We start from the raw sequence: 17,970 nt of genomic DNA, 5'->3' as shown, positions 1-17,970 counted from the left end.
CATCTGTGATTTCTTGTGTGCTCACTTCTGATCAACAAACTCCTTATCCTGTGTTTTCTATTGATTTCCTGACCATCTAAGACTAAAATACAGATTGGGGTTATGACACATGTCTGTTAGGAATGTCTTATGACAGAAGAATATTTCACAAATGACCACGTGAGGAGTATGCCTTAGACACAATGTTGTAATACAGTGTAATAGTATCACTGCTGTAAATGCCTAAAATTTTGCAGTTACATCATGTCTCTTGTAATTATTCAGAGTTTAAATATGAGCAAAAGACCAAAGAGCTTGAATTTCAAATTTATAATTTGTTCTATTGAGTAGAAGAGATGTATATAATTAGATGTAAGATAAGAAATAATAAATACATGAAAATATCAAGAGAAAACTCATTTGACAGGAATATTCTTAAGAACCAGAAAAGGGGAAATCATTTGAAATGTAAATAAAAATATATCGAATAAAATTAAAAAAAAAACAAAGAAAAACATGAACTCACTAACTTAAATAGATACTTCTTTTAAAATGTATCTTGTAAAATATATTAAATGCACAGAAACATTAAAAGGTGTTCATACTCTTAGGAAAAAAATGTATATTGGACAGAAACAATTTGGTAATAGGGTAAACTGCAAGGTCACTGAGTGGTGATACTTATTTTTAAGATTAAATTCTATTTCTGATTTTAAATTACTTTTTACTCAGAATTTCAAAGCTTTGAAAAATTACTTTTTCAATGAATAGTTTTATGATTAATCTACCTAAAGGAAAAACAAATGATAAATTTAGAAAAAGGAGGGCATTAAACATAGGTGCAATTTTCTATTTATCTAAAGAAAGCAACATTTGCAGGGTGTGAATGAGCAGCCCCTACCCAAATGAGCAGAGAAAACAGTGAGAGTGTTATTTTAAGACGTATGCCCTTTGCCCAGCATCATCAGGGTTATGTGGCTTGAGTGCATAAAAAACAGCCCATAGATCAGATTGTAGCTAAAGGGATTCATGCTTGCATTTTGTTATGAAGTTCAAATTGGAAACTGTTCAGGCAGAAAACTAATAGAAATGGGTGATAGCTAATTAACCTAAGGCTTCAAAGTAATTGCTCTGCAGGAAGCAATTTGAAAGAGACCTTTTAATATTTATTTATTTATTTATATGCTTTTGAAAATCATATAATACCCTATTTGACTTTTGATGAATTAGCGAAAATTATATGAATATAGGCAAGCATTGACTTTTTAAGCTCCTACCTGATCTGAATTCTTGGTGAACTTTTAAAAGAAGCAAGAATGTAGCAAGAATTTAATTTATTTACCAGGATTAGCGCTTGAACACATGCAGACCTGTAGAGGTAGACTTCCAAGCTAAGTAAGGATGAAGACAGTTTTGTATGTATCCACCCAACCATGAGACAGGTTCTTAGGAGCAAAGCCATTGCAATCAGCTAATCTAGAGCAAATGGTTGTTGCATGGTGAACTGATTCACTAGAGCAAGCACAAGCTGCTGCTGTGATTTGAGGCACAGAGTGAGAGATTAACATTGGAGCATGGCCCCTGTCTGCCCCAGTCTCCAATTATGCTTCTTAACTTCTGTACATGTCTCTGCATCTTGATCTGTATATTCAAACAAACTAATTAGCCAAAAATATGGTAAGCTGTCAAATTTTCTCTGAGGGACATGCCCTCATAGAGCTCTCATAGAAGTAGTACAATAATTAAGATTATTGATAGAAAATGACCAGGTTTAATTGTATATATCCCCATGATTAACCTTCACTTTGGTCTAGTTAGGATTACAAGTGGTCTTAATTTAGGATTACTGTAGAGTGAACCAATCACTGTTAGGAAAATTGAAACAATTACTTAGACTCTATTCTGCAAATACCCTTCTAAAGAATTGAGCATATTCTTCTAAAATATTGGATATTTTAGTATATCTTAGTATGTTTCAAAACACATTCTGCCTGAAAAGATGGTTTCAATAGTTTTAGACCTATAGCTCATTTTATAATCAATTTTCAACACTATTTACTTCACCTCAGAATTTGATTAAAAAGCATATGAAGAAAATTGACATGTTTGAAACTTTTATTTGTTAGATCAAATTGGATAATGAATCAAACATAGTGAGTGATTTTTTTTAACCACTGCTTTTCAATTATTAAGTGTGCTAATTTATAAATCTGTTGTTTCCCATACTATATATCATATGGTACACATGTATGTTACACGTATGTTTATAAAATTTGTCTAGTTTATAAAACATCGTTAAAATTGATCACTGTTGATCATAAAGAAAACCAAACATTTAAAAATATAAAAATTTAAAACAAGAATGTCTAGTGGCTTTTTTTAAAATTTTTCAATAACAATGTCTATATGTCTTTTGTTTCAGGATTTATTTATACATGTGGTGGAACTTTAAAAGGACTTAATGGCACCATAGAAAGCCCTGGTTTTCCATATGGATATCCAAATGGTGCGAACTGTACATGGGTAATAATAGCAGAAGAACGAAATAGAATACAAATTGTTTTTCAGTCATTTGCACTAGAAGAGGAATACGACTACTTATCTTTATATGATGGACATCCTCATCCTACGAACTTTAGGACAAGGTTAGTGAATTTTTCGTGGTACACTAAAGGGAGAAATTATCATGAGAAGATTATATGTTTCACAGAAAAGCTAATTATAGGATTTATAATAATACATTTATATGAAACAAGTAAGTACTATTCATGTGAATATGCACAATTTATTTATTTTGCTCTATAGGTCTGACTTCCTAACAATAGAAATTATGACTTTTCCACAAATAGATAAAGGTAGAACATGAACTTTGAAGTGCTTATGGTGTTTGTGGTTTTATGTTAATTAACTTAAGGCTTCTGGACAGTAGTGGCGCATGCCTGTAATCTCAGCATTCTGGGAGGCAGAGGCAGGTGGATTTCTGAGTTCGAGGCCAGCCTGGTCTACAGAGTGAGTAGTGAGTTCCAGGACAGCCAGGACTACACAGAGAAACCCTGCCTTGAAATATAAACAAATCCAAAAAACAAACAAACAAACAAAAAGACTTCATTTATTGTAGTTATAACTTGGAGCAAAATAAAATTATGCTATAAAACGTGTCTTACAGATGTATATGTTCAATGTATTATGTTATAAAAATACTTTAAAATTGGTATTTATGTAAGGGAGAAATTCAATGATTTCAGAAAATGTTCAAATAACTGAAAACATTTTTTGCACAACGTTAAATCCCATAATTCTGATTTTACCATAGGAATTATGTATACATTCATATATATAATTTGTTATTTTATGTGTATAGATGTTTTACCTGCATGCATTTATGTGCAGCATATGTATGCATATCTTACACAGAGGCCAGATAAGTGTGTCACATCCTCTTGAACTAGCATTACCTATACGTGCTAGGAGTCAGGTCCTCTGAAACAATGACCAGTACTTTTAATAGCTAAGCCATCTGTTCAGTCCTGATATTTTATATTTTTGAAAATAGTTAATTAAACATAAAAAAGTATTCAACTTTCCAAAATTAGCATTTATAATGCTATTTAAAATAAATATGCTTTATTTACAATAGCTTTTTAAAGTTTATAAAAAAGGCATTATTTTGAAAGAAGTATAATTTGGAAAAAAGAAAAGTCAGAAAATACATGTATGCTCTCAGATTTCTTACTGTGTTTACATATAGATTATGGGCAGTCAAGATTTTCTAGTTTGTAATTTATAATATTCTAAATAGATAATATTAGCCATTGAAGGAAGGAAACATTTTCATGTTTCTGTGTCATAAAAATTATTTAGTAACTCTTCCTAATGGTTGATACTATGTTTTGCTTTTTTATTTTTTGGAGGGGCTTTCTTGTGGGTTTTTTGGAGTTTTTTTTAAAGAAGCTCTTCAAGATTAGCTTTCTAAACTTGCATCATTTTTTCACATCTTGTCATTGATCATTTGGAGTCTTTTTTTATACACTATAACTTGAATAGTTTCCCCTCTATACATTTCTCCCAGATCCTCCCTATCTCTCCTTCCTTCTATGTACACACACTTCCTGTATCTCATTAAGAAAGAACACATTCTCAGAGATAACAACCTAACATGACAAATAAAATATAATAAGATGAAGCAAAAATATATCAAAGTTGGACACAGCAGCCCAGCCAGAGGAAAAGAGTCCCAAAAGGTGTGATCAGTGTCAGAGACCCACTTTTCACAGTCAGGTATCCCATAAAAATGATAAGCTACCAGCTATAATACATATGCAGAAGACCTGATACAGACCTTTGTAGGCCCTGTGTTTTCTGCTTTAGTCTTTGCGAGCTGATATTCATATATACCATTCTTAAGTTGATTCAGAGGGTTTTGTTTTCCTGATATCCTCCATCTCCTTTTGCTTCCTCTCCCTCATTATCCCCTGATCTCTGAAGAGAGGAATTTGATAGAGATCTCCCATTTGGACTTCCTTTCCACCTAATGTTTGGGTGTGGATCTCTGCATCTATTCTTATCTAATGCCTGAGGAAGTTTTCCCAATGATTAAATAAGGCACTAAACTAATACAAGAATGGAGCAGAACATCATAAGAATCACTTATTAGGATACTCATTAAGATCATCCTTTAATATGTAGATATAGATACAGATATAGAGACATAGAAATCATGACCAATAGCGTTCGCTTTTACACTAGGTCTCTGGCTATCTAGTATCTGGTTGTTTGATGTTCAAGAAGTATCAGGTGTGGATTCCTTCTCATGGAATGGGCCTTAGGTCCAATCACACATTGGTTGCTTACTCCCCAAAATTCTATGACACCATTGCTCTAGCATATTTTGTAGGTCAAAGATTTTGTGACTGGATAGGTATCCATGTGTCTCTTTTGGTATGCTGCAAAGTACTGTCTTATATCAAAGAGTTTAAAATGTAGTGAGGTCTCTTTATTGACACCAGCTCATGCTTATTGAGTTGTGTGACTGTTGTCCTTAGCAATGGTCTCAATTGTCAGTTTACAGTTGTCTTAACAGCAGACTTTGTCATCTGGGGATTTCCTTTGGATGGAGTCCCTTGGCCAACAACTCAGTTGAATGCAACCTTGTTAAACCATTGAAAACTTCAACTTCCAGTTGAGACTCTGTATCCCCCATTACTAGAAGCCCTTCTTTGTATCACCTTTAAAGGTTCCAGGAAGTTTACACTGCACTAGTTTTTAAAAAAGTTCCTACCCAATTGCAGCTACATCTACCAATAATAATAATAATAATAATAACAATAATAATTTCCTTCTCCACCTCATCTCCCCTCTTGGCTTGATTCCCCCACATATGTACCCAGCTGTACCTACTCTGTAATAAATCTATTTTATTTTTCCCTCCCAGGGCAGTTCCTGCATTTGCCTACATGCTACTCTTTTCCCAAACTCTCTTGTTCTACAGATTGAAATTTGGTTATCACTGACTTAAATGGAAAATGAATATTCCCTTTCAAGGGAATACATGTCATATTTACATTTCTGGGTTTGGATTACCACACTCAATGTTTTTTCCTTGTTCCATGTATTTGTTTGCCCATTTTGTGATGCCATTTTCTTGACAGCTGAGTAATCACCCATTGAGTAGATATACTATATTTGCTTTATCCATTTTTCTGTCAAAGGATTGAATTTCTAGTTAGGATGAATGAAACTATAATGAACATGGAGAGCAGGTGTCCTTGTGGTATAATGAAGCATCTTTTTGGGAATATGACCATGAGTGTTTTAGCTTGTTCTTGAGTTAGATAGATTCACAACTTTCTGGGGAATGACCGTATTGAATTCTATAGTGGCAATACTAGTTTTCTCACACATGATCAATGGAGGAGAACTCTCCTTGCTCCGCATGGTGCTAGCCTAGCTCATCACTTGTGTTATTGACCTTCCCAACTCTGACAGATACAAGATGGAATCTCAAAGGAATTTTTAGTTACATTACTCTGACAGCTAAGAAAGTTGAACATTTCTTTGTTACATTTATTTGAGATTCCTCTCTTGTCAATTTTGTTTTAGATCTGTTCTAAATTTTAAAACTAGATTTTTATTATGTAGGATGTTGATTTGCCTATTGGGCATGTCCTTTGCCTTACAGAAGATTTTCAATATGACAAGGTCCCATTATTGATTATTGATATTAGTGCCTATGCTATAGTTGTTCTATTCAGAGACTTGTCTCCTGTTCCAATATGTTGAGGGCTATTACTTAACTTTACCTTCTATTAGGTTTAGTGTACCAGGTTTTCTTTTGAGGTCTTTGATTCTTAGAATTGAGTTGTGTGAAGATTGATAGATAATTATCTATTTGCATTCTTTTACATGTAAGCTCCCAGTTTGACCAGGACCATTTGTTGAAGATAGCGGGTTTTTTTCCCCCCAGGGTGTATATCTAACTTTAACAAAATTCAGGTGTACATATGTGTGTGAATTTATTTCTGGCCTTCAATACAGTTCAATAGATCAAAATGTTTGTTTGCATGCCAACAACATACAGTCTTACTATACCTTCATAGTGCAACTTGAAATGCAGAATGGTAAATCTCTAGTAGTACTTTATTAGCAAAGATTGTTTTAGCTATACTGGTTGTTTTGCTTTTTCTATGATGTTGGAAATTGTCTTTTCAAAGTCTATAAATATTTGTGTTAGAACTTTGATGGTAATTTCATTGAATTTTTCTATATATTTTTTCAATTTTTATTAGATATATTCTTTAATTACATTTCAAATGATATGCCTTTTCCTGGTCCTTTTCCTGGTATAATAATAATAATAATAATAATAATAATAATAATAATAATAATAAATATTCCCCCCAAATAATAATAATAATTATTATTAATAATATATGCACTTACATATATAAGTAGTTACTTAACATTGTATGCACTTACTGATAAGTGGATATTACCCCAGAAGCTTGGAACAATTCACATATCAAATTATGCCCAAAAAGAAGGAAGAGCAAATTATGGATACTCTGGACCTTCTTAGAAAGGGGAAGAAAATACCCAAAGAAGGAAATACAGAGACAATGTGTGGAGCAGAGACTTAGGGAAAGATCATCTAGCTAAAACTTTTAGTACTAAATAAATATGGAGAGCTTGGACAGTCTTGCCTTGTTTCTGAATTTAATGAAAGTGGTTTGCATTGATCTCCATTTAATTTTTTGGGCAATTAATAATATCCCTGAAAGTTCCATAAGCCATCTCCCCTCCCCCTGTTCCCCAATCAACCACCTACTGCTTCCCTGTCCTGACATTCCCCTACAGTGCTGCATCAAGCCTTTCCAGGGCCAGAGCCCTCTCCTCCCTTTGATGTCCAACAAGGCTATTCTCTGTTGTGTATGCATCTGGAGCCATGGGTAATACCATGTGTATTATCTGGTTGATGATTTTGACCCTGGGAGTTCTGGAAGTACTGAGTAGCTTATATTGTTCCTCCTATGGTGCTGCAAACACCTTCAGCTCCTTGGATGCTTTCTCTAGCTCCCCCCATTGGGGACCCTCTGCTAAGTTGAATATCTGGCTGAGAGTGTCCCCTTCTGCATTTTTCATGCACTAGCAGAGCCTCTCAGGTGAAAGCTATATCCCACTCCGTTCAGCAAGCACTTGTGAGCATCAATAACAGTGTCTGAGTTTTGTAACTGTATATGGGATGGGTCACTCTATGTTCATAGCTGCCTTATAATAACCAGAAACTGTAAAGAACCCAGATGTCCCTCAACAGAGGAATGGATATAGAAAATGTGGTTCACAATGGAATACTATTCAGCTATTAAAAACAATGAATTCATGAATTTTTTAGGCAAATGAGTGGAACTGGAAAATATCATCCTAAGTGAGGTGACCCAATCACAAAAGAGCACACATAGTATGCACTTACTGATAAGCGGATATTAGCCCAGAAGCTTGGAACACCCAAGACACAATTCATATATCAAATGATGCCCCAAAAGAAGGAAGAACAAATTATGGATACTCTGGACCTTCTTAGAAAGGGGAAGAAAATACCCACAGAATGAGATACAGAGACAATGTGTGGAGCAGAGACTTAGGGAAAGATCATCTGGCTAAAACTTTTAGTACTAAATAAATATGGAGAGTTTGGACAGTCTTGCTTTGTTTCTGATTTTAGTGAAAGTGGTGTGCATTGATCTGCATTTAATTTGAGGCTGTAGGCTTTCTGTTAGTTGCCTTTATTATGTTTAGGTATGGCCTTTGTGTACTTAATTTCTTATAATGAAGGGGTGTTGAATTCCCTCAAAGGCTATTTTGATATCTAGTGAGATAATCACATGGTTTTGTTGTTGTTTCACTTTTTTGATTATTTTATTTATTTATATTTCAAATGTTGGCCCTCTTTCCAGTTTCCTTCCACAAGCGCCCCTCTTACTCTCTCCTCCCTCTGTGAGGGTTCTCCTTCACCCACTCACCCACTCCTGCTCTCTGCTGTAGCATCACCCTAAGCTGAGCCTCTGCAGGACCAAAGACCCCTCTCCCTTTGATGCCAGATAAGGCAATCCACTGCTACATATGTAGCTGGAACCATGGGTCCCTCCATGTGTACTCTTTGGTTGGAGGTGTAGTCCCTGCAAGCTTTGGGGGTCTAGTTGATTGATATCGTTATTCTTGCTATGGGGTTGGAATAATTTGAGCAGTGTTTGTGCTAACTCTCGTTTGAAAGTTTTAGAGATTTCTGACTTAAAACTCTTGTCCTGGCATTTCTTGGTTCAGACTTTTAGTGATTGCTTTTTTTGTTTTTTAAAGGGTTATAGGTCTACTTTCCTTGTTTATCTTGTCTTGATTTTACTTAGATAAGTGGTACTAATCAACCAAATTATATATTTCTTTTAGATTTTCCAGTTTGGTGAAGTAGAGGCTTTTAATATGTCCTCATGATTCTCTAGAATATCTCCCTTTTCATTTCTGGTTTTGTTAACTTGGACATTCTTTCTCTACTATTTACTTTGACTGAATAAGGATTTACCCATCTTGTTGGAAGCAACTCTTTTATTCCTGGTTTCTTCTTATTGTTCTCTTTGTTTCTATATTATTAATGTCAGCATTTAGTTTGAATATTTATTATTGACTATTCCTCTTAGTTGTAGTTACTTCTGTGTTTTTGCCAGTGCTTTCAGGAATGCTATTGCATTCCTATGAGAGCTTTCATTATTTTTAATGCATACAAGCGATGCTATGAGCTTCCCCTTAGCACTACTTCATTTACATTGAATACAGAAAGTCTTTTATTTGTTTTTTATTTATATCTTGATGCATTTTTCATTTCAGAGAGAGTTGTTCAGTTTCCATGAGCTTGTAAACTTTCTCTTGTTTTTTTTTTTTTTTTTTTTTTTGTTGTTGTTGTTGATATCCAACTTTAATCCTTGGTAACTGTTAGGATATAGGGAGTTCTTTCAATATTCTTTTATCTATTGTTACTTGCTTTGTGTCCAATTATATGATAAGCTGTGAAGAAAGTTCTATGTGATGCAGAATAGTCTATAGTTTTGTTTGTTTAGGTAAAATATTTTATAACTATCCTTTAGGTCCATTTGGCTGATAACTTCTGTTAGCTCTAGCATTTTTGTGCTTAGTTTTGTCTGGATCACTTTGTATGATTGTGGTATTGAAGTCATTCAGTATCATTATTTAAGGATTAATATATAACTTAAGCTGCAGTAATGTTTCTTTTATCAACTTGAATGCCCTTTTGTTTAGTAAGAATTGTAATTTTCTTGTGGTGGATTTTTACTTTGATAATTTTGATTTTTATCTCTTTGATAAGGTTTTGGTTGAAGTCTACCTGTTAGTTATTAAAATGCCTACAGCATGTTAATTCCTAGGTCTATTTCCTTGTAATATACATTTTTCCAACCATTTGCCCTTAAAAAATATATGTATCCTTGATGATGTGGTATGTTTCATGAATGTAGTAAAAGGATGGATTATGATTTTGCATTTATTTTATTAGTGTGTCTTCTTTATTGGGGAATTGAGACCATTAATATTGGCATGCCAATATTGAGAGATATCATTGACCAATAATTCTTGATTCCTGTCAGTTTTTGGCATTAATGTTGATGTGTGTGTGTGTGTGTGTGTGTGTGCACACGTGTGTATGTGTGTGTATGAGAGCGTGTGTTTGCTTCCACCATCTTGATTTTAATGGTGTGAAAGTATGTAGTCTTTGTGTTTGCATAGGTGTAATTTACATCTTAAGTTGAAATTCTGTATGGCTAAATTTGTTGACAGAAATTATTTAAATTTGACTTTATCATACAATATTTTATTTTCTCCATGTATGATAACTGAAATTTTTGCTGGATGTAGTAGTCTGGACTGACATTTGTGGTCTATTAGATTCTTTAGCATATCCGCTCAGGCCCTTCTGGCTACTAGGGTCTCCTTTGGTTAGTCGGTTGTAATTCTAACAGGTCTGCCTTTGTATGCTATTTGACCTTTTGCCTTAGAGATTTTAATATTTTTCTTTGTTCTGTATGTTTAGAGCTTTGATTATATGCCACAGTCTTCCCTGATCCAATCTATTTGATGTTCTGTATGCTTCTTCTATCATTTTAGGCATCTTTTTCTCTGTGTTGGAATTTTCTCCTATGGCTTTGTTAAAAATATTTTCTAAGGCATTGTGATGACTTCTATTTGCTCTCTTTTCCTTTATTCTGAGGTTTGATCTTTTAATAGCATTCCAGATTTTCTGGCTGTTTTGTGTCAGGAAATTTTTAGATTTAACATTTTATTTGATACATGCATCAAATCCTTCCATTGTATGTTTAGTGCATGAGATTCTCTCTTCCAGTTCTTATACACTACCCATGAAGTTTGATCCTATAGCTCCTGTTCATATTCCTAAAATTGTAATTTCCAGAATTCCCTCAGTTCGTGCTATTGTTATTTATTCTTTTCTGAATTTAATCTCTTGAGCAATATTATTTATTTTCTTACACTGTTCATGACTATTTGGGTTTCCTTAAAAATGTATCCATTTCCTCTTTAAGGAACTCTGCCATATTTATAAAGGTCGTTTTTCCATTGTTCTAATCTGTGAAATATTCAGGCTTGCTCTGTTAGACTATCTAGTCTCTACTACTTGATAATAATTATTGTGCTGGCTGTTATTTATTGAGTTTTTATGTTGGCAGCTAGGCATCTTGATTAAGGATGATTATAGGTCTAGGTGCTGATTTCTGGATTTGTCATTATTAGTTGGATGTTGCATTCCTTGATTTCTCCTTTTTTTCTGGAGTTTCAGAGAGTTTGATAACTATGTGCCACCTGTTTTCCTGCTCTGTTCAGCTGGTGAATTCACAGGAAATGTCTGATGTTGTTGGAGCCTGGCATGCTGAGATGAGTTGGGGGAAGGAAGATTGAAGGAGAAAGTCTTTGTTATACTTTAGGAGTGAGGTCAGAGATAACAGGGAGACCACAGTAAATTTTTGGTAATAGAACTTAGCATGAGAATGGGGGGGGGGGCTGGATGTCAGCAACAAAATGGGAGGTGTTGGCCTGCCTTTAGTCTACCTGCTGTCCCAGGAGAAATGGTCCATGGGTTAACAAGTGACGCCTGCTGCAGTCGGGGTATGAAGCAAGCAACAAGTGTGAGGAGTTTACAGCAGATAGTTGGTAGGATCCATATGAGGTATGGCCAGAGTTGAAAGAAGTCTTCAAATTGTGTTCCTTTGCAGTGCTAAGGAGGAGTTAAGGAATTACATCTGGGGAAGCAGAGTTAGAAGGGAAAAGGTCTTCAGGAAATCTACCTGTTCTTCTGGCAGGCATGACCTATGGTTTAGTTAATCTGTGTTTTAAATAAGCCTTTTATGTTCATTGTTCTACCACATTTCGTTTTAGAGGAAATCATGAGGAAAACGATATTTCTAGAAGTAATACATTTATTCTTTTATTAATGTGATAAGTTTCATGTTCAAGAGCTGTTTGGTAGAGCTGTGCATACTAACCCTGTGCAACCTAACAGTGAGAAACAATACCATCTCATTGTGAACTGGCAACTTTAGAAAAAATAGATAGAAAACATCTCCATAAAGGAAACACTTCACTACTATAGATTTGAACTGTTTCCAGCCTGAGTGAAAATTGAATCTGCTTTAATTGCTTAATAGTACTTGTTTATAAGGTGAAAATTTTACAAGATTGATTAATAGTGAGAATATAGTTTTGATTTACTTTCTCATTTTAACTACTCTGACTTACTGCTTCTGATTGTTGATCATCTTAAATGGCTAAAACTCAGTTGTTTCATTTTACACATATACTGTATGTTTTAGACAGTATCCTTTCATTGACATTGTAAATGTCATTAGAAGATGATGTTTATTTTTAATGATACAACATCAAGTTAAGATAGAAAACATCCATATGAGTCTGCATTAGTAAACACGAGTGGGTAATGGTGAACTGATATTTTCTTTCCATAGAGGGTTGTACCCAACCAATAGCATAGGTCATAAGAGGTTACATATTTTTTCAAGAATTTTGTTAAAATATTATTCATAAAAGAAGAAATACTTTGTAGATTTTATTTACATCAGATACATTCTGTATAATTTGTGTAAATATAAAAATATGAGCTAACCTTTTAAAAATTATCTGATAGTTTTACCTAATACACTACTTAATGGTTCTACATCTATATACATATATACAGATAGTACTTGCTTGACTTAGTGGTTTTAATTCTGTGAGATTGACTCTGCAAACATTGTCAGAAGCTATTTCCATGGGGTCTCACTCAAATAAACACCTAAATAATAATACAAGAAATTTATAAAAAAAGAAAACTGCCTGAAAAACTTTATGTGAAACAAAAGCATTTTAAAAATAAAAATATTTGACTCAAAAACTAAAAACTATACAAGGATGAGAAAAATAGACATGCCCACATAAAAAAGAGAAGGGTTATGAGGCCTCAACTCAGGACAAAGAACTATAGAAAACTTAGGAATGATAAGTACAGGAGACAATCTTTTGCAGGGAAGAGACCCAAATTTGTTATCTAATACCAAATGATCAGCCTTAAAAAACATATGTGAATGAACATATACATATACATTGTACTGACTCAGCCAGTTGTAGAATAATTAGAAGTAGAATATTTAGCATGTTGCATATATTTTGAAATATATATGCATATACATAGCATGATTATAACATATATATTATATTTAACAACAATTACAAAAAAACAGGACATGGCTATGATAGAAAGCAAGAGGGGGAGTACATGGAAAGATTAGGAAGGAAGAAAGAGAGTAAATAAATTATGTAATTTTTTTTAATATTAATATATTTTTTTTATTATTCGATATAATTTATTTACATTTCAAATGATTTCCCCTCTTCTAGCCCCCCCACTCCCCGAAAGTCCCGTAAGCCCCCTTCTCTTCCCCTGTCCTCCCACCCACCCCTTCCCACTTCCCCGTTCTGGTTTTGCTGAATACTGTTTCACTGAGTCTTTCCAGAACCAGGGGCCACTCCTCCTTTCTTCTTGTACTTCATTTGATGTGTGGATTATGTTTTGGGTATTCCAGTTTTCTAGGTTAATATCCACTTATTAGTGAGTGCATACCATGATTCACCTTTTGAGTCTGGGTTACCTCACTTAGTATGATATTCTCTAGCTCCATCCATTTGCCTAAGAATTTCATGAATTCATTGTTTCTAATGGCTGAATAGTACTCCATTGTGTAGATATACCACATTTTTTGCATCCACTCTTCTGTTGAGGGATACCTGGGTTCTTTCCAGCATCTGGCAATTACAAATAGGGCTGCTATGAACATAGTAGAACATGTATCCTTATTACATGGTGGGGAGTCTTCTGGGTATATGCCCAGGAGTGGTATAGCAGGATCTTCTGGAAGTAAGGTGCCCAGTTTTCGGAGGAACCGCCAGACTGATTTCCAGAGTGGTTGTACCAATTTGCAACCCCACCAGCAGTGGAGAAGAGTTCCTCTTTCTCCACACCCTCTCCAACACCTGCTGTCTCCTGAATTTTTAATCTTAGCCATTCTGACTGGTGTAAGATGAAATCTTAGGGTTGTTTTGATTTGCATTTCCCTAATGACTAATGAAGTTGAGCATTTTTTAAGATGCTTCTCCGCCATCCGAAGTTCTTCAGGTGAGAATTCTTTGTTTAACTCTGTACCCCATTTTTTAATAGGGTTGTTTGGTTTTCTGGAGTCTAACTTCTTGAGTTCTTTATATATATTGGATATTAGCCCTCTGTCTGATGTAGGATTGGTGAAGATCTTTTCCCAATTTGTTGGTTGCCGATTTGTCCTCTTGATGGTGTCCTTTGCCTTACAGAAACTTTGTAATTTTATGAGGTCCCATTTGTCAATTCTTGCTCTTAGAGCATACGCTATTGGTGTTCTGTTCAGAAACTTTCTCCCTGTACCGATGTCCTCAAGGGTCTTCCCCAGTTTTTTTTCTATTAGCTTCAGAGTGTCTGACTTTATGTGGAGGTCCTTGATCCATTTGGATTTGAGCTTAGTACAAGGAGACAAGGATGGATCAATTCGCATTCTTCTGCATGCTGACCTCCAGTTGAACCAGCACCATTTGTTGAAAAGGCTATCTTTTTTCCATTGGATGTTTTCAGCCTCTTTGTCGAGGATCAAGTGGCCATAGGTGTGTGGGTTCATTTCTGGATCTTTAATCCTGTTCCATTGATCCTCCTGCCTGTCACTGTACCAATACCATGCAGTTTTTAGCACTATTGTTCTGTAGTATTGCTTGAGGTCAGGGATACTGATTCCCCCAGATTTCCTTTTGTTGCTGAGAATAGTTTTAGCTATCCTGGGTTTTTTGTTGTTCCCGATGAATTTGATAATTGCTCTTTCTAACTCTGTGAAGAATTGAGTTGGGATTTTGATGGGTATTGCATTGAATCTGTATAGTGCTTTAGAGAGTAAATAAATTATGTAATTTTAATCTCCAAAAAGTTTATATTTAAAAAGAGCACATGAACTTGAAATCCCTTTAACTGATAGAAGAATTGAAGGGGTGGTTGTGTGGAATTAGATTTTATAAACACACACACACACACATGATAGGTATGTAGGACATACTCAACTACAAACCAAAAGCATGAACTCTTAGTTTTTAAAGGATAAGATATTTGAATAACTAATTTATTATTCTCTTCCCATTTCAACCTAAAAATTGGTACCAATATTAAATTTACAGACATTACTTTCCTGCATGTATGCCTATTCACATCATGCATGCCTAGTCTTTTGGAGGTCAGTAAAAGGCATGAAATGGATGCCCTAGCACAGGCATTACAAGCAGCTGTGAGCTGTATAGATGCTGGGAATCAGATCTGGGTCCTCTGCAAGAGCAGCCAGTATTCTCAACTGCTGAGCCATGTTCCCATCCCCTTAAATTCAGAATATAATTTTACTCTGTCTTCATATTGTGAGGTAATTACCATTATTAATATCATCCTTTAAATAATGGCAAAAATAAACTTGCATCACTTGTCCAAAGCAATACTGCTAAAAGTCGAGCAGCGCATACTATTGCAACCAAATGTATCTGTCTAGAACTTAATCTATGTTGCTAATGTCAGTGCGGAACTTAGTGAGAAAAACTGGGACAGAGAATTCCAACATGCCCTCCAGACTGTGCTTATCCACACAATTTGCTGTTTCATTAGATGTTGGCAGTGATACTGGCAGAATTTGACTTGTCTGTGCCTTCCTTTCCCTATGCTCTCGCCTTTTTCAATCTCACATGGCATCATATTCTCAATTAATTCATATCCTTATGGTTCATCTGCTGTTCTTTCTTCTAAAATTTATATTTATGTTTCATTACTTTTTATGAGCTCTAGAGTCATTTTTTTTAAAATATAGCTTTCTGGATATATATCACAACACTGAAGAAATGATGGTTTGAAGATCCTGAGAGTCTTTCTAAAATACAGAGATGTAATCAGACCCCTAGCTTCAGCTTTATATCATTAAGATAATTCTCTTAATTTCTGGTCATTAGTGCAAGAGTAGGTGGATACCCCAGGGCAGGGGGACTACACCCTTTCAAAGGAGAAGGTGAGGGGGGATGAAGGAGTCGGGGGGGGGAGGACAAAGGTAAAGCAGTGATCAGGATGTAAATAAATAAATGAAGTAATGAAAAAATTCTCTACACTCTAGAACTAGACATATTTTTCTTCCATGTATTTCAATTTTTTTCCATTTAAAGGCCAACTCTCCAGTTTTAGCTTGCAAGTTGAGGACTTGCTGGCTTTTCTTTGCCCAGTCTGGAATGCCCATTGGAATTGTTCTTACTCAGCTAACATCTATCTGATCAGTCATGTTGGTGACTCATGGTGTATGACTTCTCATATTTCTATATATACACTATTATAGGAAACTCCCCCAATGTTCTGACACTTGCAGAGTCACAATTCAACCACATTCTCTGTAAATTTTCCCTGAGCCTTATGTGCAGGAATATTGTCTAAATCCAATGAGATTAGGCACCATTGCTCTATATTTTGATTGATTTCAGCTTTCTGTAATGGTCTTTGTCTCTTCCAAAAATAACTTTCCTTAAGAGTGTTGGAAACTGCTCTTATGTGTGGGTGTAAGTACACATATCTATAGACTGTTGTTAGGAATTATTCTGGTTTAATAAATTAGTGGCTACAGATTCACCATCAATGACCATGACATCATTAACACTGAGTGGATTTATCTATATTACCTATGTAAATAGGTAAGCGAAAGGTAGAAGTCGAATAGGAAAAGAACACAGAAGTCCTGGTGGTAGCTCCCTAAAGAGTAGTACTTAGGACAAAGCAGAGACTAGGTCCAAGCATTTTCAGCAGACAGGTGATGTTATTTTGGCTATTACCAAGAACCTGTACTACAGACAATTTCTGTAACTCAAGTTGGTCATAATGTAGTCTGTTCTGTGCTCCTGAGCACTGAGTGAGCCAAGTGCAATGAAGAGTTTTCTCTTTAATATGTTGTCAAGAGAAGAACCCCCTTCTGAATTTTCATCAGTGGGGAGCACAATTTGTCACACTGTTATATTTAATAATTTGAAAGTAACATCTTAGGGTATTTGGCAAACAATAGATTGTGTCAACACTAGCATAAACTCACAATTTGCCATTATTTATTTTAAGATAAAGAGCTATATAACAATTATTTAGTTATATAATATTCAACATTAATATACACAACTCAATCCTATTACATTTTAAGAAATATTTTATACAAAATGCAAGTGGCTTTGTAAATATCAAATCTTTAAGAAAATCTTTATAGCATGGAACATGTTGAAATTTATATATGTGAGTAATTTTGAGAGATTTACTTTAATTACTTTATAATGGTAAATTTGTAATTTAACTTTTTCTGATATCTGATGACACATTAATTCATAGAATATAATCTGTACTTATATTTTGAAGAATATATGCAGAATAAACAAAATTATGTAAAAGATAACTGGATCATGAAGACCACAAAAGGAGACAGAAGGGAAGAGGTAGAAGAGAGAAGGATAAAGAGATAAAGACAAAATGCAAATTTGAATAAGGAGATAATATTGTACACTATTTCAGTAGTGCATCCATTATACAAACATATTAAAGCAACTCATGAAAGTTATTTAAAAGTATCGAGTTTGTTCTTTTTTTTTTCTAATCTTTCTTTTCACACTCCAAAATTTACCTCCCACCTGGTCCACCCTCTGACTGTTTCACATCCCTTTCCTCCTCCCCATCCTCATGACTCCACGAAGATGGTCCCTCCCCAAAGAGACCAGACCTATCCACTCCACGGGGCCTCCATTCTCTTGAGGGTAATGTGCCTCTTCTCCGACTGAACCCATGCAACCCATATATGTGTTGGGGCCTCATTG

The 17,970-nt window shown here is 34.8% G+C and overlaps 1 protein-coding gene across 3 annotated transcripts in view; it reads left to right on the top strand.

The window, feature by feature from the left end:
- Positions 1–17,970, top strand: part of Csmd3 (CUB and Sushi multiple domains 3) — a 1,209,570-nt gene that overhangs the window by 104,202 nt on the left and 1,087,398 nt on the right. For all 3 annotated transcript variants that reach the window (XM_052161507.1, XM_052161506.1, XM_052161505.1), the window contains exon 2: positions 2,402–2,624. In XM_052161507.1, coding sequence (XP_052017467.1) covers positions 2,402–2,624 — 223 coding nt within the window. The remainder of the gene's footprint in view (positions 1–2,401; positions 2,625–17,970) is intronic.

The sequence above is a fragment of the Apodemus sylvaticus genome, chromosome 17 (assembly GCF_947179515.1).
Source record: "Apodemus sylvaticus chromosome 17, mApoSyl1.1, whole genome shotgun sequence".
Lineage (NCBI taxonomy): Eukaryota > Metazoa > Chordata > Mammalia > Rodentia > Muridae > Apodemus > Apodemus sylvaticus.
The sequence above is the reverse complement of the archived record's forward strand: the minus strand, read 5'-3'. Positions and strand labels throughout refer to the sequence as shown.